The 24,086-nt window shown below is 31.3% G+C and overlaps 4 protein-coding genes, 1 long non-coding RNA gene and 1 pseudogene across 6 annotated transcripts in view; 2 read left to right on the top strand and 4 right to left on the bottom strand.

The window, feature by feature from the left end:
- LOC104772680 (ubiquitin-conjugating enzyme E2-16 kDa-like) lies at positions 385 to 1,040 on the bottom strand. The gene is made up of 3 exons (XM_010497267.1): positions 959 to 1,040; positions 754 to 881; positions 385 to 645 (listed from the first exon to the last, which is right to left on the bottom strand). The coding sequence occupies exons 1-3, from the start codon at positions 1,038 to 1,040 to the stop codon at positions 385 to 387; spliced, it is 471 nt and encodes a 156-aa protein (XP_010495569.1).
- LOC104772679 lies at positions 1,995 to 5,958 on the bottom strand. The gene is made up of 5 exons (XM_019241916.1): positions 5,680 to 5,958; positions 5,547 to 5,597; positions 5,381 to 5,440; positions 2,452 to 4,028; positions 1,995 to 2,238 (listed from the first exon to the last, which is right to left on the bottom strand). The coding sequence occupies exons 1-5, from the start codon at positions 5,956 to 5,958 to the stop codon at positions 1,995 to 1,997; spliced, it is 2,211 nt and encodes a 736-aa protein (XP_019097461.1).
- Positions 7,807 to 8,429, top strand: LOC109131379 (annotated as a pseudogene).
- Positions 7,999 to 9,293, top strand: LOC104771284 (protein LIGHT-DEPENDENT SHORT HYPOCOTYLS 1). The gene has a single exon (XM_010495792.2). The coding sequence runs from the start codon at positions 8,499 to 8,501 to the stop codon at positions 9,072 to 9,074; it is 576 nt and encodes a 191-aa protein (XP_010494094.1). The 5' UTR covers positions 7,999 to 8,498; the 3' UTR covers positions 9,075 to 9,293.
- On the bottom strand, positions 11,580 to 13,048 carry LOC104771283. Of its 2 annotated transcripts, none has more exons than XR_002036959.1 (4): positions 13,018 to 13,048; positions 12,290 to 12,412; positions 11,809 to 12,014; positions 11,580 to 11,723 (listed from the first exon to the last, which is right to left on the bottom strand). It is a non-coding gene; the product is annotated as an uncharacterized LOC104771283 (long non-coding RNA). The 2 variants fall into 2 exon arrangements; XR_002036960.1 differs by lacking the exon at positions 13,018 to 13,048 and adding an exon at positions 12,802 to 12,994.
- The window catches only part of LOC104771282 (protein NRT1/ PTR FAMILY 2.8), a 9,396-nt gene continuing 8,291 nt past the window's right edge, over positions 22,982 to 24,086 (bottom strand). The window contains exons 4-5 of the mRNA XM_019242172.1: positions 23,666 to 24,051; positions 22,982 to 23,535 (exon numbers count right to left, since the gene is read on the bottom strand). Coding sequence (XP_019097717.1) covers positions 23,087 to 23,535; positions 23,666 to 24,051 — 835 coding nt within the window. The 3' untranslated portion in view covers positions 22,982 to 23,086. The remainder of the gene's footprint in view (positions 23,536 to 23,665; positions 24,052 to 24,086) is intronic.

The raw sequence follows: 24,086 nt of genomic DNA, 5'->3' as shown, positions 1-24,086 counted from the left end.
AAAACGGGTTAATATTATTTTATGCTTCAAAAGGTTTTAAAAGGTTTCAAGAAAGCTTTAAAAGTGTTAAAAACTTTTTAAAACCTTTTTAGATGGTTTTAAAACCTTTTAAACGGGCATATAAATCTTTTAAACCTTTTAAACTTTTAAGATTATATCTTGTTTTTAGAAATTTTAAAAGGTTTTACAAATGGTTTATAATGATATATATCAATTGCTTTTTTAAAAGCTTTACAATTTTTTTCTAATATTAAAACAGTAAACTCTGAATAAAAAATATTTTTTAAAATAGAGTTTACAAGAGCAGAGACTGAAATATTTTATTACAAAGAACAAAAACAAAATAAATTATTCAAGAGTTCTTAAAAATAGATATGAACTATCTCAGTTTCCTCTCCCAGCATATTGATTAGTCATCTCTCTAACCATGGCTTCAAACCTTCTCCTATCAGATTTGTAGAGGTTAGCAAGATATTCAATGGTCTGTTCCTCATCATTGACCTCTGGTTCAATCAACTTCTCCACTAATTCCTTGAAAAGCTTAACAATGGACATGGGAGTCCAACAGTCGCGCCTCAAACCTTTTAGGTGAATGCCTCCCCTATCTGCTACATTTGGGTGGCAAATTCTTGTGATGAAAACAACCTGCATAATCAAGAAATTTTATTTAAAAAACTATTGAGTTGCTGCAAAAAAGGAGTACTAATAATCATGCTTGCTAAAATAAAAAGGAGTATAATCAAAAATAGATACCTTGGGGGGACTACTTGGGTAATCAGGTGGAAAAGTAAGCCTAAGTTTAAACACTCCCCCTTCATAAGGAGTATTCACTGGTCCGATTAGAGTAGCCTCCCAACGGAAAATGTCGTCATCAACAGTTACTAAAAAAAAGGCAAACACTCAATCTCTTTTATCCTTAACAGTAAAACAAATCTACTCTGAAGATGTATGTGTTTACCTGCTGTGATGTTTGGCGAAAGATCCCTGTTCAGACATCTCAGATCAGTCCTTATAAGGCTTGAAGGAGAACGACGGGCCATTTCTGACGGATTGAAGGAAGAATGTAAATAGATTTTTCGAATCTGGGAGATGATTTAGGAGACAAAGGTTTGATTTTTCGAATATGAGAGATGATTGAGGAGTTATCGTGAGACAAAATGTATATATAATAGGCGAAACGTCGCTTTGGTTTACAAAAAGTACCCCTTCAACGCTTAATTAAAACCGAACCAAAGCGACACTTCGCGTAATACCCCTTCAATAAATTAACCCTTCGAAATCTTATCTATTAAAATCTTACCCCTTCGTGTGTTTCCAAGTGACTCTTCGCTTATTACCCCTTCAATCGTCTTCCACAAAAAAAACTTAAGCGATTCGAAATCAAAATTCGAAATCGTCTCTATCTCTTCAAATCATCTAAAATCGTTGGAGGGTTTTGCTTGGTGTTTGATTACAAAGAAGTGAAGGAGACTGAAGATGGTGAAATCAAAAGAAATTTAGGGTTTTGTAGTGAGAGAGAAGAGAGAGAGAGATGAAGAAGAGTAAGAGGAAGGGGAATGGGAAGGGGAAGGGGAAGAGAGAGAGAGAGTGTGGCGACTTGCTTTTTACAAGAGTTTATATATATGGTTTTTAATCGTTGTAGGGTTTTACAAGAGTATATATGGATTTCAACATGTTTTAAAAGGTTTTTAACATGTTTTAAAAGGTTTTACAAGTTGTTTTAAAAGGTATATATATGTGGTTTTTAATCGGTGTAGGGTTTTACAAGAGTATATATGGTTTTTAACATGTTTTAAAAGATTTTACAAGTTGTTTGTAAATGATTTTAAAACAGTACGACTTGCTATTTTAAAAGGCAGTACAAGTTGTTTATAATGATTTAAAACTGTAAAATCTGAAAAAAAATTCTGAGAAAATAGAGTTTACAACACCACAGACTGAAAATATTTTATTAAAAAGAACAAATTCAAGTTGAATTAAAGAGAGAGAGAGAGTTAGAGAGCTGCAACACAACTAGATTTGTTGTGTCCACACTGACCGCACCTACTGCATTTGTATTGTTTTGAATTTGTCTTAGCCTTTCCATACTCCAATGAACTAGCTATTCTCTTTTTCTTTCGCCTGCCACTAGGTATACGAGTAGAAGGTGGCCGAATAGAAGTACTAACACTCTCTGGAATCTCCCAATACTCCATATCACCTACTGGGTGAATGCTCTCTGAATATGCTAAACGCCATCTGTAAAATAAAAAAGAGGAAGATAAGACTAATATAACTTTGATAAACCTTTGAAAAACCTTGTAAAACCTTGTAAAACCTTTTTTAAACTGTTTATAAACCTTTTAAATAACTTATAAAACCTTTTAAAACCTTTTAAAACATTGTAAAAACCTGTCGGATCCGTTACTTTAGCAACCTTTTAAAGACCTTATTAAAAAAGAGAGTTATAACCTTTCAGTGGAATGATAATCATCAACAAACATGTTTTCATTGAGATTGACATGTTTGGCAGCAGCAATTCCATGTGCACAAGGGAATTTGTCAATATCAAACATACAGCATGTGCATTTCCTTGTGTCCAAATTCACCATATATGTCTTTAAAGCTGCTTTAACCTCGAAGATATTTTCATTTACTTGACTAACTTCAAGCCAGCGGGTAGTATTATTATAAGATTCATTCATCTTATTCCCAACTTTTGTAGTAACAGCATATGGATGTCGACAGCTCTCCTCACGTCGTTCATTAAACCACCTAATCAAAATAGACCTGATTGTATCAAACAGGCAGATAATTGGATACTCACGAGTCTCTTTTAACCTGGAGTTAATGGACTCGGCACAATTAGATGTCATAATGTTGTACCAGTTTAAAGGAGAATATGCACGTGACCATTTCCTAATATCAGCTTGCCAAAGATATTCTCCAAGATCCGGATCACCATTGGAAATTTGAGTGAACAAATAATCAAAATCATACTGAGTGTAAGCTCTTGAAGCATCATTAACAACTGGAAGAAGAGAAGCCGAAGCTCTAAATCGTGTTTCCAGGTTCTTTTGCAAGTGGAAAGTGCAGATCCCGTGATGAGCATGTACATAATTTACTGATAGCGCAGTTGCAATTGAAGAAGCCCGATCAGACACAAAAACTAGATCCTCTTCATCAGGAATAATAGTCTTCAAACACCGCAAAAACCAATCCCATGATGCATCATTCTCAGAATCAACAACAGCAAAAGCAATAGGATACAACTGAAAATTACCATCCTGAGCTGATGCAGCAAGCAAAGTTCCCTTATATTTTGATTTCAAATGGGCGCCATCAATAGAAATAACTTTTCTCATCAACTTAAAGCCTCTAATTGATGCACCAAAAGCCAGAAAACCATATCTAAACTTATTATCAGAATCAGCTTTGATGTAAGTGATAGTACCTGGATTCTTCTTTTCTATCATGTGAAACCAACTCGGTAAAACCTCATAACTATCAGCAGGTATACCCCTAGCAAGTTCTGATGCATGTTCTTGAGCTCTCCATGCTTTTGAGTACGAGACACCAACTCCATGGTCATTCCTAAAAATTTCCATGAGCTGTTTGGGTCTGAGAGGAAGCTTTCCTCCTGCAAAATGGTTACTAACCAAACCAGCCAAAGTCCTTGCAGTTGCTTGGCGATGATTAACATTCCTTAAAGCAGAGTCACAGCTGTGCTGACTAATATACTTTCGAACAACAAAGCTATCTGATGCTTTAGCCTTAGTTGCACGTAGCCTCCAACTACATTTTTCATCAATACATTTAAGAACATACCTCTTGTTGTCTGACTTAAAAGTATGAAACTCAAAACTATGCTTGACTGCATACATCCGCATCTGACTTCTCATTTCTGTTTTGTCTTTGAATAACTTTCCACAAAACAGTGACTCAACATCGATTAGACCAATTGAGTGTGAAGAACCAGATGGATACCCAACAGAGGTTGTCATGTTACGAGGAACACCCTCGACATATGGATTTAGTATTGGTTGATCCTGAAAGTACAAATCAATGGTTATTTAAAAGGTTTTACAAGTTACTTAAAAGGTTTTAAAAGTTATTTAAAAGGTTTTACAAGATATTTCAAAGGATTTAATAAGGTTTACAACCGTTTTCAAAAGGTTTTTTAAAGTGTTTAAATGTAAGTTACCTGAGTATGAGTAGAAGTAAAATCATCAGAATTGCCAGTATATTGACTTGAAGAAGCAACAGGAGAACAATAAAAACGAGGAACACCCTCGACATATGGATTTGGTATTGGTTGACCCTGAAAGTACAAATCAATGGTTATTTAAAAGGTTTTACAAGTTATTTAAAAGGTTTTACAAGTTATTTCAAAGGATTTAATAAGGTTTACAACCGTTTTCAAAAGGTTTTTTAAAGTGTTTAAATGTAAGTTACCTGAGTATGAGTAGCAGTAAAATCATCAGAAGTGCCAGTATATTGACTTGAAGAAGCAGCAGGAGGATCACTCTCGACATATGGATTTGGTATTGGTTGACCCTGAAAGTACAAATCAATGGTTTTTTAAAAGGTTTTACAAGTTATTTAAAAGGTTTTACAAGTTATTTCAAAGGATTTAATAAGGTTTACAACCGTTTTCAAAAGGTTTTTTAAAGTGTTTAAATGTAAGTTACCTGAGTATGAGTAGCAGTAAAATCATCAGAAGTGCCAGTATATTGACTTGAAGAAGCAGCAGGAGGATCACTCTCGACATATGGATTTGGTATTGGTTGACCCTGAAAGTACAAATCAATGGTTTTTTAAAAGGTTTTACAAGTTATTTAAAAGGTTTTACAAGTTATTTCAAAGGATTTAATAAGGTTTACAACCGTTTTCAAAAGGTTTTTTAAAGTGTTTAAATGTAAGTTACCTGAGTATGAGTAGCAGTAAAATCATCAGAAGTGCCAGTATATTGACTTGAAGAAGCAGCAGGAGGATCACTCTCGACATATGGATTTGGTATTGGTTGACCCTGAAAGTACAAATCAATGGTTTTTTAAAAGGTTTTACAAGTTATTTAAAAGGTTTTACAAGTTATTTCAAAGGATTTAATAAGGTTTACAACCGTTTTCAAAAGGTTTTTTAAAGTGTTTAAATGTAAGTTACCTGAGTATGAGTAGCAGTAAAATCATCAGAAGTGCCAGTATATTGACTTGAAGAAGCAGCAGGAGGATCACTCTCGACATATGGATTTGGTATTGGTTGACCCTGAAAGTACAAATCAATGGTTTTTTAAAAGGTTTTACAAGTGATTTCAGAGGATTTAATAAGGTTTACAGTTTTTAATAAGGTTTACAACTGTTTTCAAAGGTTTTTAAAACGGGTTGAAAAGGCAGTAAATTACCTGAGTATGAGTATAAACATCAATAGCATTCCCAACTAACAGATTTGAGCTTGTTTGATCCTGAAAGGATTTGTAAAGTATTTAAAACGTTTTACAAGTGTTTTCAAAGAATTTTATAAGGTTTTGTAAGCAATAAATAATTTAAAATTCTAAAGTAGAAAGTTACCTGAGTAACAGCAGTAACACTCTCAATAAAAGGAGTAGAGCTAGGTTGACCCTGATAAAGAAACATTCCTCAAATCAGTTACTTTTCTAAAACAATATTAGAAAGAACAAGAGAATGAGTTTACTAAAAATACCTGCTCTACAATCTCACAAAAATCCTCAACAGTAACACATAGATGAAGAACTCCTCCACTTTGTGCATATTTGAGTTTAAAAGCTTCAAGCTGCCTATCATTTCTAATAAAGATAGGAATACTACCTATAGTAGAAGACTTAGCAGGCAATGAATAACTAAGCTTTAAACATTGTGCCTGAATATCAATGTCAAAATCTTCTAATAGAATTTTTACCAACTCACTAAATCTAGTATTCTCATCAATGTTAATCAAAGAAGCTCCCCTTTCATTATCCATCTCAAATTCCCAATGAATGTTGTTGTTCAACTTCCACAAACCACATACTGAATACAATTCAATCATTTGTACACCCAAACAAATCCTGAGAAAACAAACCAATAAAACTACATTAAAAGAAGAGAGATCCGAACAACTATATCAAAGAATAACAGTAGATGTCCAAAGATCTAATAAAGGACATTATTATCACGAACAGATCTAAAAGAGCAAGTGTTAAGACCTAAAAAAATTCTGACATCAAATTTGAAATCGAAACAACAATCTAATAGCTAACACAAAATTGAAATCAAAATAAAAATAAAAATACAGAAACAAGCTTACACGATGGGAGAAAAAGACTTTATTATCACGAACAGATGTAAAAGAGCAAGTGATTAAGACCTAAAAAAATTCAATTTATAACGGCGGAGGAGAGATTTGCTTTATAAGACCTAAAAATTCAATTGCTCAATACGATGGGAGAAACACTTACACGAAGGGGGTAGAAGAGACGACGAACTAAAAGAGAGAACTAAGACGACGGGAGAAACAGTGATAATGGCGGACGAGAGATCCGACTGGAGAAGGAGAGATATCTCCGGAGAAGAAGAGACGAAGACGAAGACGATGGGAGAAACAATGATAACGGCGGAGGAGAGATCCGACCGGAGAAGGAGAGATGTCTCCGGAGAAGAAGAGACGATGACGAAGACGAAGAAGGTCGACGGCGAAGGTATAATAAGATTGTCGGTATAATTATAAAACAAAGGCAAAAATGTCTATAAAAAATAATGGAAAGGTATAATTAAAAATGATCTTCAAATGGGTATTATTAAAAAGGGGTATCAACGAAAAGGCATTAATAACAAATTCTCTTGAAGTAATGGACATTATGATGTATTTCTTAAAAAAAATATATAATGTAATTATATACTAGTAGTTATTAATTAAAACATTGAATGATAAAAAAAATAAAATAGAATGCTTTGGTAGTGTGACATTTGGTAACGCTTGCGATAGAAAATAGGTAACGCTTGCGATAGATAACAAGTTAACAACTATAGATTGTCGATTCCACACTGCCAAAACCCAATAGTGAAAGGTTTCAACATTGATTTTTTTAACTAAGTTTTTAAAGATGTAAGATGTTAAATATTTATTAAATCCAATGCAAGATCATAGAATGTTTATATATGATTTTTTGAAAATGTTGTTGTTTTGTTACCACTAAATAAAATTAAAAGTATGTGATACATGTTTTTGACCAAGAAAATAATGTTCTTTGAAATTTACTCTTTATGAAGTATATTTTATTTTTTAATGATCGATCAATAGAAACTTGTTAAGTTTGGTCCAAATACTTTGGTTCTAAAAATACAGTCGGAGTTATTGCCAAAGTTAACAAGATGTCTACAAGCTGCTCAATTGGCAGCCTTTACCATTGAGACAAAAGCCGTATACATAAAACTTTTCTCGATCGACTTGTAGGAAATAAAAACGTTTCTGAGAACGAATTTAATTTCTGGGGTACGGACACTACTAACGCATCAATATATATGCTAAATACTGAACAGATGTTGTTGCTTCGAAAGCCTATGTGCGGTTTTATAATCAACAAAGAGGTATTGTACTAATCCACCGTTTATCACAAGAAACGTTTGTGTTTAAAAGTAGTGTGTAGGGGTGTATTCTATGTTCATAACCCATGATTTCCGGAAAAAAATAAAAAAAAATATTTATATGTTAATCAGGTCGTTATCAAAGTAAAAAATTAAAGTGAAGTAAGGAAACAAGAATAATGCGAAAAGAAAGTAAATAAACGCAACGCATAAAGTAACGAAAATAAATAATAATGATAAAATGAAAATGTCGCTGCAAATTGCAGGCAAAGAACACAGACTCTTCCCTCATCATGTCATGTCAATGTTCAACTTCAAGTTCCCCACTTGACCCATTGGTCATACACACTCTCTCTCTCTTCAGCTATGAAATTACCCTTTTCTACGCTGTGTAACACTTAGTCCTCTTCTTCTCTCTCTCCTCTATTGTACTCATCTGCTCAGTCTCTCTCTCCTTAAATGACCTCCTAATGCTCGTCTTGAGTCTTGAAGCTACACTACACTTTTGAGTCTTGACAAGTGTGATTTTGTGTATTGTCTCTCCATCATCTCCCAAAGTAGAAAAGCTAGAAAATAATAAAAAGGAAAAAAAGGATCTCTTCCACTTATATATCCCCTTTTCTCATCTTCTTCTATAATAAGCAGCAAAAAAACTTCACTTCTCTCTCTCTCTTTGCCTCACCAGTTCTGCTCACTAGTGTTTGTTCGATTTGATCTGCGAAAGATGAATCTATACCTTTTATAGTATCAATCTCATCATCACAACCAGCTAAGTCTCCTCTCTTTCTCACTTTTTCTCTCTATTTGCTCAATTATTGATCTTTAGCTCTCGATCTACAAAAAAAAAAAAAAAGAACCCTAATCTTTCTTCGGATCCATATAAAAGAAACAAACCCTAAATCTCGATTCCATCCAAAATCAAGATCAATAAAAAAAGCCATGGAGTTGATCTCTAACCAACCGAACAAGAACCCTAATTCCTCAACACAATTAACACCTCCTTCCTCAAGCCGGTACGAGAACCAGAAACGCCGTGACTGGAACACCTTCTGCCAGTACCTCCGGAACCACCGTCCTCCGCTCTCTCTCCCATCGTGCAGCGGCGCACACGTGCTTGAGTTCCTCCGCTACCTCGACCAGTTCGGGAAAACAAAGGTCCACCACCAGAACTGTGCCTTCTTTGGCCTCCCTAACCCTCCCGCTCCTTGTCCTTGCCCTCTCCGGCAAGCCTGGGGCTCCCTCGACGCCCTTATCGGCCGCCTCCGAGCCGCCTACGAGGAGAACGGTGGCCCTCCGGAAGCTAACCCATTCGGCTCACGCGCCGTCAGGTTATACCTCCGTGAAGTTAGAGACTTCCAGGCCAAAGCTCGCGGTGTTAGCTACGAGAAGAAGAGGAAGAGAGTCAATAGGCAGAAACCGCAAACGCAGCCGCCTATACCGCTTCAGCAACAGCAACAGCAGCAGCCACAACAAGGTCAGTCTTTGATGGCTAATTACTCGGGTGCAACTGTATGATTATATTATATAATTTTCCCCTTTCTATATGTATTGTCTCCTATTTCCTTTCTCTATGTGCTTAATGTAAAGCCTTCTTTTACATTATTCACTGATCAATGCTTTTGTTTCTGTACTAGTTGTTTATGAATAAGGTAAAACTATGTTTATTTACGCTGAAGTGTTTGATTCATTATAAATGTTCTTCGTATTTTATTGTATATTTAATTTCAGAGATTATACGATGTTTGATTCATTGATACAGTTAGGGTTCGTGTGTATCATGTAGGTTTGTTTAATGATGATCAATTGATTTAACTCTGCTATAATTCTGATCATATATTAGTCATTTCGTTCCATGCGATGATGGTTGAGACTTTAGGAAACACTTCGATATGTTCATATATATCTGTGATTTATTGAGTAAATATATTAAAGAACAGATATGTAGATGTATATATGTACAAGTATGTTGTGTCTAATCGTATGATTACTTTATGGTAAGGCTTTGTGATATATACTATTAAACTTTAAAATAATAAGAAAACACAACCCTGATTTGTTGACAATACAAATTGTTGAGAAACAATTTTTGTATACTCTTCTTAATCAGTTTCAGATTTGAGAATAGAGTAAGATTGGTCGCTGCTGATAGGTGTTGTAGTCACAAGATTTGATGAGCGAAGTCATCTGACATCAATTTGTTATTAAATGCTTACTATTGTTTTGCGAAGTCCATGAATATGAATTAACTGTTTTGACTTTCGATGTCGCTTTAGCATATAGGAGCCACCTTATAAATGATTGACTCTACTTGTTCTTTTCAATTGATTAATGATATTAGTATTAGCAAATTAGAAGAAAAAAAAACCATGACTTACAATTTCGTCTAAATCTAGAGTTGTGGCTTATGAGTCCAGAACTATGCAAACGTAGCTTTCAATTTAATCTTCTATATGTTACGAATTCTACATTTTATCTAGTATATCAATATTCATGAGTCAGCTAAATTAAATGATAATCTTACAACAGAAACGCATTCAATATAAAATCAACTTTCACCATTAACTTTCTCAGAAAATATCACTCAAACATGTATAATTTTTGAATTGATCAGACTTTTCTTTTTCCAAATATGCAACGTTCCAATATGTTCAAAAGTGGTAAATTATATGTACAAAAAAGAGAGCTGTAAAGGTGAAAATAGCACTATATAGAACATGGTATCCAGTAAACTCTTTATATATATTTACCACTTTTGTCTTTGAACCTAACTATTCAATATGAGAGTTAAAGTTCTTGTTTTATGACAATCAATGTTGACATGTTGTTAAAAATATTAAATTGGTTTATGTGACCTGATGAACAAATGATACATTTGTAAAATTTCTTTGATGACAGCAAACACACACAAAATTTGGTTAGATGATCGATGACAGCAAACCACATGTTGCGGAACATAATAAGTTAGACAAGTGTATGTAATGAATAATCAAATCCATACTAAAGAAATATGCGAGAATGTGGTATAATTAGTCAAAAATCTCAACCTAAAATGAATCTATATTTAGACGCCAAAACAGAAAACATGCGACAGCAAATGGAATTCGATTTCTTCACGTGAGATATATATATATATATATATTCAATAAACAAGCAAAATTAAATCTAACTATACAGAAATTAGAATTCACATAACTCACAGAGTTACAGTAGATAATTAAAAAAAAAAACCTCTTCGATGGACACAAATATGACTTCCCCAAACAGCAGACAGGTTGGTACGATGTTCTCAAACTAACCCAGAATGAACGGTTTTAGATTGAACGGAGAATTAGAGGAGAGCACTCGATGTTTGCCACGTGTTCATTGGCTTTACTTAAACATAGTGGTCCCGTATTCGCACGTGGGATCGAGTAAATTCTGTCCGGCGCGGCGAACAATAAGATCGAATGGACCAATTTTTTAATTATTTTTATTTTGTTTTATTTTTAATTTGTTTTTATTTAGTTTTATGGTGTTACTTATTTGAGTTATTTGTTTCTATATACTTTCGTTCAAAAAAAAAAACTTATATCTATATACTAAAAATAAAATAAATGTAGTCAGTACTCTATTTTTATTTATTTTTTTGTCATCACTCACCAGTCACCACTACTACCTCTCCTTTTCCCAGATTTGGGAAGAGACCTTATCAGGAATCACAAGTCACGACTCCATGAATGTTACTTTTTTTGTTTAACAAAATGGGTCAATTGCACTTAGAGCATCCACATCGGTTGGGACTTTTTTTTGGTCCCTTATATTTAATAATAATATTTTGAAAGTTTCTTATTTTTAGTATGAGCATTGGTGGTTATTTATATTTGGTTCTTCAAATAAAATAATAATATTTTGAAAGTTTAAACATTACAATGAAAAATACCAATGTTACAAAGTTACAAAAAATTGAAAAACAACAACATATAATGAAAAATAACAATGTTAAGCGAAAGTGCATCCTGATCACTTTTATCTGGTGTATCGGCTCCTCTCTGATTGACAAGAACAGACTTAAACGGTATTTTTGCAGTAAAATGTATCTAAACCTTGTAACTTCTTGGCAAGAAAGAACGTTTTGATCTTTTGCAAGTACTGGAAGGACTACCACCATCATAGACACCACAATCGCTACAAACTTAACAAGACTGTGTTAGAACATCAACAAGATCTATCTTGAGAAGATTAAATATTATTCCAAATAAGAGGGACACACCGTTTTGAAAATGAACCTTCCAAGATGACTTGAAAGTCAAATTCGTTCTATGGCAGAGGACCAACAGTATATAAAGTCTTTTCTCCATCATATACCAAACTTTTACCATCAAGATCAGAAGAGTAAGTCTTGAATAGTTGGTCCATAAGCTTTCTGCCTATGCCTTTTCCTTTGAAATCATCACCCGTTTCTGTGGTGATACTAACCTGCAAGAAAGCAAAATATGTCAAGCATCTAAATATGTCAAGCATCTCTCTCTCACACACAAACACTGGTAAAAGAATGCAGAAAAAACAACTAATCAATCTTACAGTGTACTGATAAAATACTACATCCGGCTGTCTCACAGAAACATTGAAGTGATTGGTGCACAGTTCTATTGGGTAATTTGCAAAGAGAGAAATAAGAAGTTGGAGGCAATCTACAAAGAGAGAAATAAGAAGTTGGTTACAATGTTCAGAGGACTTTTAGAAGCATTCACCTGCACAATGATCTCTTCAACCTCTAAGCACATTGCTTCAAACTTCTGGTACATATTCCCAACCCATTTTTTACCTTTAAAATCCATAATTCCCCAGAATCCAAAAACGTTCTTGTGTTCCTTCTGTCAATGCCCAACAACCAAAAAAGAAAATTCAGAGAGAGAATAAGCATATGCAGTAAACGTACACACAACATCGAATAGAAGCTCATAGCAAAAGAGACAGTTGCTTAGCCGTTATTCCAAATAGATTATCCAAGAGAAGATGGCTAATGCAACTTCTAAGCAAAACCCGATATAAGCTATGTCTCTGTATCCAATAGATTAGCATATCCTTATCAGATAAGATCTTTTGACTATGTCTCTGTATCACATGATTCTTTCTTCTATTGAAAACAGAAATTGTCAACACCAAACTTAACCATGTGAAAAACAATCAACGATCATCATCGGACAAAACCAAATGTTATCTATAGAGAGACAAAATTAGAAAGAAAGAGAGAAAAAAATACCAAAAGGAAACGAATTGATTCTTATACTAAACAGCTGATTGCTTATTAAAATCAAAACTTCGAAACCCAAAAACTTGAAATCGAAAGATTTAACAAAACTTGCTAACAGAGAAGACTCTTTTGCAATCAATCAAAAATTGAGAGAAAAAAAAAGGAATAAACTTTAGAATTAGATAACAGAGAAGAAGAAGAAGAAGAGGAGACGGGATCATTAACCTCAAAGCAACGTTCACTCGATTGATAGATTTCAGGAGAGAAGATCAGCTACGGGAATTCGTTGAGATAGAAGAGAAAAGTCTAGAAATTTGTCTCGACAAATTATTTTGTTTTAACCCTACAGAAAATCTTCAACCAATCACAACATAGCACATGTCCAAGTAGACGGACAAAAAACGTCCCAAATGAAGATATGTTTCTTCTGAATTGAGCCTTTATTTATTTATTTTAAATCGAAAAATAACGGGGGACGGTCCAAAACTACACCGATGCACATGGTCTTAGGATATCTCCAACGGTTTTCTATTTTTGGCTCTATAATAGAGGTGAGTTTTACTCTAATGGTTCTCTATTCTCACTTCTAAAATAGAGATTGCTATTTTTTTCTTTATTTATAGAAGAACCCTATTTTTTTTACAAAGGTTCCTCTATAAATAGAGGAAAAAATAGCAATCTCTATTTTAGAGGTGAGAATAGAGGACAATTGGAGTAAAACTCACCTCTATTATAGAGGAAAAAATAGAAAAAACCAATGGAGATGGTCTTACACCTAATTTGGATCAAAGTTCTTACACTTACACCCACTTTGAATGGAAGGTATACTTTTGGATGTGTTTTGCATATGTGACTTAATTTTTTGGACAATTTTGATCTTGTATTTGATTTGGAGTAAAAACAAAAATTGGTGGAGGATAATTTGTTTTTTAATCGATTATTTTACTTTTTTTCTCTCTCTCATATTTCTCTTTTACTCTTATTTTTCTTTTGTTGTCACTTTAAGTAGTTATTATCAAAAAATTATCTATTTATTTTTATACAATAATTATGATTTTATATTTTCTATATTTTAAAATCCATATTACTATATTTTAGATGAATTACTCTACATTATGATACAACGACAACATCAATTTCATATATTCATGGTCATGTGGATACCAATAGAATTTGTGGGTTCTAGAGATTTAGGGTTTAGGATACAAGGACAACATCAAATCCATATGTTCATGGTCATGTAGATACCAATAGATTTTGTGGGTTCTAGAGATTTAGGGTTTATGATACAACGATAACATCAAATCCATATGTTCATGGTCATGTGGATACCAATAGAATTTGTGGGTTCTAGAGATTTAGGGTTTATGATACAACGACAACATCAAATCTATATGTTCATGGTCATGTAGATACCAATAAAATTTGTGGGTTCTAGAGATTTAGGGTTTAGGATACCTCGACAACATCAAATCCATATGTTCATGGTCATGTGGATACCAATATAATTTGTGGGTTCTAGAGATTTAGGCCTTAGGATACAACGACAACATCAAATCTATATGTTCATGGTCATATGGATACCAATAGAATTTGTGGGTACTAGTAACACATGATCATAAATGTGGGTATTAGTAACACATCAAAGTTTGTTATCAAATCCATAACACATGACCATAAATGTGGTACTAGCAACACATTAAATCCATATATTTGTAGTCATGTGGATACCAACCGAATTTGCGAGTTATAGAGATTTAGAGTTTAGGATACAATGACAACATGAAATCCATATGTTCATGGTCATGTGGATACTAATAGAATTTGTGGGTACTGGTAACAGATCAAAGTTTCTTAAAACTTATCCAAATGAATAACTACTTATGAATGCAATATTTTGTTAATCCATTATGCATCTAATTTAAGCTTAAAGTATGTGGACAAACAGTCTATTTCATATTAAAATTTTAGTTAAAGAAATTCATTAATTTTTAAATTATTTAATTAATTTAGTTTGGACTAATAAATTGTTGATTTGACTATGAAGACCAATTCAATTGTATTTGATTTAGATTAGTCTCATAAATTATTATTTTTTTGTGGAAAGAAAAATATTGAAAAATGCAAAAAACGTTTATTTACAAGTTTCTTAACTTTTTTTTTGTGAACAACTAAAGTTACTAAACTTAAACATAGTAATGAAAAAAAAAAAACAAGTGTTATTTTTTTTTTTTTTTTTTTTNGGACAAACATTAGTTTTCATTCATCAAGATAGAAACCAAATACAAAGATAAGAGGAATCTAAGATTCCAAAGTTTAAAATACAATAAGAAAGGGCACTCCCCAATGCCAACATAAAAGAGATAAAGTGATAGAAACAGTTAGTCGATAATGGTTTCTTGAGAGCTTTGAACCAAAAGCTATGAAGCTTTTTGATACATGTGAGATCTAGGATTATCAACAAGTCTTCCAAGAGCGAGTCAAAGGAGGACTGATTAGCCAGTGTCACAAGACAAAATGGCGTTGATGAAGGGGCCAAAGACGTGCTTCTCGCCGGCAAAAGAAGAACTACTTGAGGTAGTGCTTTGACAAGGGTTTGAGCAAAGGTGATGTTGCTCCATTGGTTGAGGTTGATTGCTAGAGTTGTCGAGGATTGAGAGTTCAGCTTAGACAAATCATAGCGTGTGGAAGTGGTGATGAGGGCATGTTGCTTGTACTCGTCATGTAAGCATGAAGGAGATGATACATTGGACAAGCTCAAGATCCTAGGTGAAGCTATTATAACCAGGAGTCGGAATGGATAAGTGCAGGACCGTAACATAACAGGTGGGTTCTCTCTCGCATGAAGTCCTCGGCGGCCATGGAGATTAAGAAGTTCCACACAAAGTTTGTAGCCGGTTTGCAGCAGAAAAAATACATCAGACCTGGGTTTCAAGCTTTTTGGTGTATGGGGGTCTTTCCTGAAATAACAGATTTGCATATGTGTGGTTTCGGTAATCAGGGGGTAAGGAGAATAAGGCCTGACGAAGCTTCGGTAACCACCTCTCCTTGAAGAGGGGATCATAATGCCGTTCTTCATCATCCTTCTAAAAACATGAGAAGTAATCCTAGATGATTCTAAAGGCAAGGTTCTCATATGCATCATACATAAATAAAAAACAAGTGTTAAAGAAACAAAATATTAAAAGAGAAAGAGATAATAGAGAGAGAAGTGAGAAAGTAAAAGAAAATCATATATATAAAAGTAGAGTTTCAGTCTCTTCTTATTGGTCCACTTGGCAATACAATTTTAACAAAAAAAAAATTATATTAAAACACAAATTTAAAACAATTAATTTTCACATTTAACTCACATAATATAAAACTGAAATCTTTATAGCTTCTCCCTATAAATTATGCATTAACTTTATTTCTCCACTAAGTTGTATTAATCAATTGTATTAAAACAAAACAATAAATTAGAATTGTAACTCTCATTTTTCTAAATGTAATTTTTCATCATTTCTCTTCCTATAAATACTCATTATCTTATTCTCTTAGTCTATCACTCTTTCATTCTCTCATCTTCTTCCACTACTCTCAAATCTCTTTTTTGTTTTGTTTTGTTTTGTTTTGTTTTGTTTTGTTTTTTTTTTTTTTTGTTATTGTTGTTGTATGGGTTATAAAAAATCAAATCAAATATCATTGTAAAAGCTTAGTTTTAGAGTTTGTATGATATGTATATCTTATATATTTATTTTAATCTTTTAAAATGTTTATCTCCATTTTCTATTTTATATTAACATCTTATAAGTCATTATTTTCATACTTCCTTACAATATTCACCACACAATAAGATCATAAAGTTGAAATGATCCATATGTAATTATCTATTATGTCTCTGGTTATCTCACATATTCATGTATCATTTTAAATAATTTATAAAGATCAATATAATATTTAAAGATCAATATAATTATCCATTTATCCATTTATAAAGACTATTTTGTTTTGTGATCCAATTGTTAAATCTGCAGAGATCAATATAATATATATTTTTTTTTTATGATTTGAGGTTTTTGAAAACAAAAAGAACATAATTAAACAATTGGTTTTTTGTGTCTTTAATCAAAATAAAAATTATCCAAAAAACAAAACATATTCAACTGGAACTTAAATATAAAAATAAAATATAATTTTAAAAATATCATTTCACTAAATTCTCTAAAGATGAAACCATTAGTATGAAATCTAGCACTATAAATTAAATTGATGAGAGAAAACCAAAAAAATATAAGTTATCCTTGGGATTTTAAAAATTATTGAGATTGAAGAATTCATATAATTTTATAAGAAAACTAATTTAGTTTGTCACTTAAAAAGTAATATTTTTTATTTTGAAATATTATGTGTAAGTGTTGAGTTTATATCAACAAACAACCAAATCATGTGAATTTTGATTCAGCCACTTGGTATTCCTTTTATTTTAGGTTATAAAAAATTAAAATATTTATTTATAATTAAAGACATGTAACTCCATTTAACTCAAATGTAACTCCTATCCAATAATTGTACATTAATTCATTCCTCCTACTAACTTATTATCTTTCAAGAGAAATTATTTTTGGTTAAATTTTAATATTTTTTATTTATTTTGGTTGGCTAAACTTATATTCATATTTTGGTTGGCTAAATTAATATATTTCTCATGTAAAATTATTGTTTATAATATATTTCTCATTTCAAAGTTTAAAGCAATATATCATATATATAAAAGTAAGGTTTTGGTCTCTCCTTATTGGTTGATTTTCATTTAATGTTTTCTAATTTTTTTTTATTTTTTTATTTGCTTTCTAATTGCTTTAAACAATATTTAAGATCCAATAAACACAATACATTTAACTCACACATTAAAATAAAATTATAACTGAAAATAAAATAAATTATGCATTAATCATATTCTACCACTCAATTTTATTCAAACACAATAAATTACTATTGTAACTCCATAGTTCTAAATGTAACTTCCATCATTTCTTATCATATAAATAAGCATTCTCTCAATCTATCATTCTCTCATATTGACATTCTTTTACTATCTCATTTTCACATTCTCTCATTCTCTTCTACAATACCTCAAATCATTTTTCTTTTTTTTTTGTTATTTTTGATTTCTTATTTTTGTTGTATGGGTTGAAAAAAAAAATGAAATATCATTGTAAATTGTTAATGCTAAATTTTAATTTTAGAGACTACATGATATATATTTTACATTGTTTTTATTTTAAAAGATTTATCTCCTTTATCTAATTTGGATTATTATCTTATAAGTAATCATTCTCTCTTCCTCTCCCACCAATATCAAATGTTGTTATATCTCATATGTGTTGTAAGAGTTTGATTCTATATTTTAATTTAGAAAGTATTATATATATATAGATATTACATTGTTCTATTTATTAAAGATTCATCTCCATTATCTAATTTGGATTACCATCTTATAGTAAACATTCTCTCCTCCTCTCCTACCAATATCAAATGTTGTTATATCTCATATGTGTTGTAACTTGTAAGAGTTTGATTCTATATTTTAATGTAGAAAGTATTATATATATTTAACATTGTTTTCAATTTTTATTTTATTTATATAAAAAAATATTTCTTTTATATTTCTTGCCTTTCTAATCTATTCATATTTATTTTTTAAATTTGCATAGTTAAATTTAAATTCACATATGTTGGTTTTAACAAAACAATCAACTTTATTTGAGAATTAGATGTTCCTATTCATTTTTAAACGATCAATGTGTAACATATAAGCATTTTGTCTTGCAATCACAAGTTCCATTTCCATTGCTTAACTCCATGGTTAAACTATAATATATGTTGTCCTATTTGTAGGAATAACAACATACTTATTTAATTTATTTAAAAGAGCAGATGATTAAACGAAATAAACATTTCTCCAAATTTTATAATTCAATCAGTGAGTGTACTTATTACTTTGAAAAACTTTTACATTGAAGTTCATAAAATCATATAAGAAAACTAAAATACTATATCACTTCAAATTTGGAAGGAAACACTTGGTATTCCTTTTTAAAAAAGTCAAGACACATATAAAAATTTATTAATATTTAACTCACTTTAAAGACATTAAAGGTCATTTAACTCAAAAATAACTTCTATCCAATAATTTCATACATTCCTCCCACAAAAATAAATATATATATATATATATATATGTTCAAGATTGTATTTAAATATTACATAATTTTTTAGTTAGCTAAATTTATAGTCACATATATACAATATATATACATAAGAATTTATATTACTTATTAACACCATAATTCGACCCATTATTTGCTTAACTCAATATTGGTTTCAAAGCCAACTAAAGAAAAACAGAAACGATCTTATTGATATTAGACCAAAACATGGGCATACAAACATAATCACTTACACGGAAGATATTTTAAAAAAATAACTTATTATTGCAACATCAACGTATGAAGGGTTTACATAAGCAGTTAATTAGAAAATATATAATACAATAAATGTATTGGAAACAATATCAATCAATGATAAGATTGGATCCTCAAAAGTAAGAAACAACATCTTCATAATTCATAAAAAGTAAACGCCACAATTATACACATCTGAACGAAATGGTATAAACATATAGTGTATAAATAAAAGTGATGGCAAACCCCGTATATGCCTAATTAAAACGAAATAATACAAAAGAGAAAATGAAAAAGACCAAAAAAAACAAGAAAGTGCCAACTACACCACAACCCACGCGTTGCGTGGGGAAGCACCTAGTAAAAATAAAAAGAGAAGTTAGTTTAGTTGGAGAGTGTAAATTGTAATTTGACAGAAGAAAGGTATAGTAATAGTAGAAAGTGAGTGTGTGGATTAATAGTTTAGGAAAAAGTGGGTGTAAGTGCAAAATTCCCTAACAAAATCCGTACATATATATATATGGTTGCACAAAATATATATATATATATATATATATATATATATATATATATATATATATATGCACGTATTATGCTACTCCATAAATAAAAACATATTAAAATTTTTTATATTGATTCGATTGAACTAAAAATGTTTTGGAAGCATTGACATAATTAACAGAAGCACTTCGAAATTATATCACTGACTGCGTTGGAAACCTTTAGGCTCTAGTTGTTGGAATCATACTTACCATTGATGCTGAGACTTGCAAAGTTTTCGTTAAGTCAGGTGAATTTGAGCTCTTTTGAAAGGTTGCGGATTCTTGTGTGATTCTTGACATGTCTCCCAGCTTTAAAGTGTTTAGAAGAGTCTCCACAGCTTTGTTGAACCCTTCTTTTCCTTGAACGTATCATTGGTGCGTCTCTAATTTTGAGTATATTCGGTTTATCGATAAGTTCGATGTCCTCTGAATCATATGCATCATACATAAATAAATCAGTAACACTAAAGCTATGTGAGATGTTAAACCGACCTGGAAATTCCATAGTCATTAGTATTGATTTTCTCTGGCACGTTAAATCGTTCGCCTCCTCTAAATGCAAGCTTTGAACTCTTTTGGTTTAGGAACTTCTCTAATCTCATGTACACCCATACCTATTCTCTTGGTTCAAAACCCATATAAACCAACGCATATTTCCTCATCGATTTAAAATATAAAGAGGACTAATTTTCGCAATGCATTAATTTTATCTAAAAGACTAAACCATATATCTAAATGGAGACATTTCCATAATTCGTATTCAAATTCATCTAAACGCTCAATATATCATCCCTCCATTTCAGTGATTAATAATGAAAATCTTACGATTAAGTGAATGGTTGGTTTAACGTGGATTGCACTTTATGGTACTTTGACTAATTAAATAGATTTATTGATATATATATTTCATTTATACCTTATATATCTGATTCATATATCATATATGTAATTAATTAGTTTACACTAGTTATAGGAATTGTGACAACACAATCGTCATTCTCTACTCAACTCTTTAATGTTTAGTTTACTGTGTTTTTTTAGACGAGATTAGGACCCGCGGTATACCACGGAGCAAAATTATTTATAACTAAAATATTTAAATTATAAGTAGTATTTGTTGGTTAAATATGTTATAACTATATAATAATTGTCAATTTTATGGTTTAAACCATATAATACCGTAATATAATTTATTTTTTACATAATAATTATTTAATCAATTTAATTAGTATGTCTATTCTCTGATACTGACAATATTAACAAAATAATGAAATGATGTTTTACCCGTGTAACACCGAATTAATGATATTTTCTAATTTATATAAATATTAATAAAATATGTTCTGCTATATAACCATGTCCCGAGATATTTTAACTCATACTATATCATCTTAATTTTTGACATTTATTGTGTATCTACAGTATAATAATTATCATATTTATGTTTTTAAAAGTTTTAAATATTTATCATATTTAACCTTTTAAAAATCTTTAAAATAAAGAACCAAAATAAACCAAATAAAACTTTTTAAAGTTTGAATATCTGATAAATCAAGCTTTCTACTCATTTGTATTCGGAATCATTTTGGTATCTTTTATAGTATGACTCTGAACCATTGCCCAATTTTTTCGACGATGTGGGATATTGTACCCGTACTTATATATCTGATTCATATATCATATATGTAATTAATTAGTTTACACTAGTTATAGGAATTGTGACAACACAATCGTCATTCTCTACTCAACTCTTTAATGTTTAGTTTACTGTGTTTTTTTGTAGACGAGATTAGGACCCGCGGTACACCACGGAGCAAAATTATTTATAACTAAAATATTTAAATTATAAGTAGTATTTGTTGGTTAAATATGTTATAACTATATAATAATTGTCAATTTTATGGTTTAAACCATATAATACCGTAATATAATTTATTTTTTACATAATAATTATTTAATCAATTTAATTAGTATGTCTATTCTCTGATACTGACAATATTAACAAAATAATGAAATGATGTTTTACCCGTGTAACACCGAATTAATGATATTTTCTAATTTATATAAATATTAATAAAATATGTTCTGCTATATAACCATGTCCCGAGATATTTTAACTCATACTATATCATCTTAATTTTTAACATTTATTGTGTATCTACAGTATAATAATTATCCTATTTATGTTTTTAAAAGTTTTAAATATTTATCATATTTAACCTTTTAAAAATCTTTAAAATAAAGAACCAAAATAAACCAAATAAAAGTTTTTAAAGTTTGAATATCTGATAAATCAAGCTTTCTACTCATTTGTATTCGGAATTATTTTGGTATCTTTTATAGTATGACTCTGAACCATTGTCCAATTTTTTCGACGATGTGGGATATTATACCCGTACTTATATATCTGATTCATATATCATATATGTAATTAATTAGTTTACACTAGTTATAGGAATTGTGACAACACAATCGTCATTCTCTACTCAACTCTTTAATGTTTAGTGTACTGTGTTTCTTTTGTAGATAAATTCATAGATTTTTTAAGACACAAATTTTTCCAGCTGTCTTCACATTCGAAGTCAGTTTTACTGGCAGCCCACTGTAGTGTATTAGCAAAAAAATTACTGCTTTCTTCTTCTGAAGATTCCTTAAAAAGAACTATTGTGATAAGGCCCATCAGTCTTTTGATAGACATGCCTCTTTTTTGTTATCTAGTTCATAATTAATTTAAATGGAGAGATCTCTTGAGATATTATTAGCAGGTCCATTACAGATCCAGTGAGAATAAATTTGTGAAAATTTGAAATGAAAGTATGGATTTATTGGTGCTGTTATTTTAGGGAGCTAGCTGATTTAAAAAGTCAAAAAAATGTATAGAAAACTTTTTTATATTCAAATATATGTGGAATATTTAATTTATTTTTGTTTATTTGAAACATTCCAAAATTTTTGTTTATTATGATATTCATCAAACATTCCAAAGTTTTTATGTTTTTATGAATCAACATGTCAAACATTATATTCAGTATTCAGTAATATATACTAGAATTTAACAGGATTACAAAACATTTTGACTAACACCAGATCTTAAAATTATAAAATCATCACACCAGTAACACAAAAAATTACATAAAACAAAAAAGTAACATAGCATCTCAAAATAATATAACATAAATTTAGAGATACCAATAACCCTTTTGAATATATTTTTTTTAAAAAGAAAAGTAAGTCCAAATACGCAAGAAAGTTTAAAGAAAAAAAAAGGAAATTGAACCTAACCTCTGAAGCCTTATCTAAAAATCTTTAGTGTCCTTTTTTATTCTCAGTAGCAAACCTTGAAGCAAAAAACCTAAAATAGAGCAGATTCGCGAATTGAATGCCGGCTATTATGAAAAAATAGTTCTCAAGCCTGTTCTTGTTCAAGTCTTTGTCTCCTAACCACGATTTCCCTTCCTTGCGTGTCACGGCATCAATCACATTTATAAGAAGCGTGCATATGTAACTTGCAATCGATGAACTCAAGAAGAAGATCGCTCCCGCAACTGCTCTCATATGCTCGGGCATCCTAACAGTTAGAAACTCCATCAGAGCCACTGCTGAAAACGCTTCCGTTAAACCCGCCAGAGCAAACTGAGGAAGGAGCATTAAAATAGAAACCGGCGATACGAATGAGCCATTCTTTAGAGCGGAAGCTCTTCGCTTTTTTTCTTGGAATGCCGCGACAATCATACAAGTGATTCCCATTATGATACCTAATACAACCAGCGAATGTGAGAAACTAAATAGAAAGGAAAAGAAAGACATTGTATCACTCATACCGACAATATCTAAACCTATAATTTTGTATATATCTTAACAAAAAAAGAAAAGGCAAATTAATACCTATCTCGATTCTTTGTTTCATTGTTAACCGCTTTTTCCGCCCCGTGATACGTTTCACTATTGGTATGATAACACACTCGTAAAGTGAAATCCAAATGGCAAGAGTGATCATGGAGACGAGGTTCATCCATCCTGCCGGGACTTGGAAATTATGTGGTCCGAATGTTTTATCCATTTGCATAGCTTGAAGGATTCCGTAAATGTTTTGTTGGTCAGTCAGCATGAAACACGCGATCCCCGTGACCCAAACAGGTAAAATTGCGGTCACACATTTGATGTTTTTCACTTGCTGCATAGTACATAATCTCCATTTATACTTCGCCTTACCATCTTCATTTAACTCGTTCGGATTAGTTACCACCGATGCTTTGTCAACAAACCTTAACCTGTCACACCGAAACATCTAACAAAGATTAGAGAC

The sequence above is a fragment of the Camelina sativa genome, chromosome 20, assembly GCF_000633955.1.
Source record: "Camelina sativa cultivar DH55 chromosome 20, Cs, whole genome shotgun sequence".
In the NCBI taxonomy this organism is placed as follows: Eukaryota; Viridiplantae; Streptophyta; class Magnoliopsida; order Brassicales; family Brassicaceae; genus Camelina; species Camelina sativa.
The sequence above is the reverse complement of the archived record's forward strand: the minus strand, read 5'-3'. Positions and strand labels throughout refer to the sequence as shown.

Coding starts and splice junctions, on each gene's coding strand:
- LOC104771284 (XM_010495792.2), top strand. CDS start 8,499: ATGGAGTTGATCTCTAACCAACCGAACAAGAACCCTAATTCCTCAACA.
- LOC104772680 (XM_010497267.1), bottom strand. CDS start 1,040: ATGGCCCGTCGTTCTCCTTCAAGCCTTATAAGGACTGATCTGAGATGT. Junction 882..958: donor TTCGCCAAACATCACAGCAG/GTAAACACATAC, acceptor CCTTTTTTTTAG/TAACTGTTGATGACGACATT. Junction 646..753: donor ACCCAAGTAGTCCCCCCAAG/GTATCTATTTTT, acceptor TTGATTATGCAG/GTTGTTTTCATCACAAGAAT.
- LOC104772679 (XM_019241916.1), bottom strand. CDS start 5,958: ATGGATAATGAAAGGGGAGCTTCTTTGATTAACATTGATGAGAATACT. Junction 5,598..5,679: donor TTTGTGAGATTGTAGAGCAG/GTATTTTTAGTA, acceptor TTTCTTTATCAG/GGTCAACCTAGCTCTACTCC. Junction 2,239..2,451: donor GATTATCATTCCACTGAAAG/GTTATAACTCTC, acceptor TTTATTTTACAG/ATGGCGTTTAGCATATTCAG.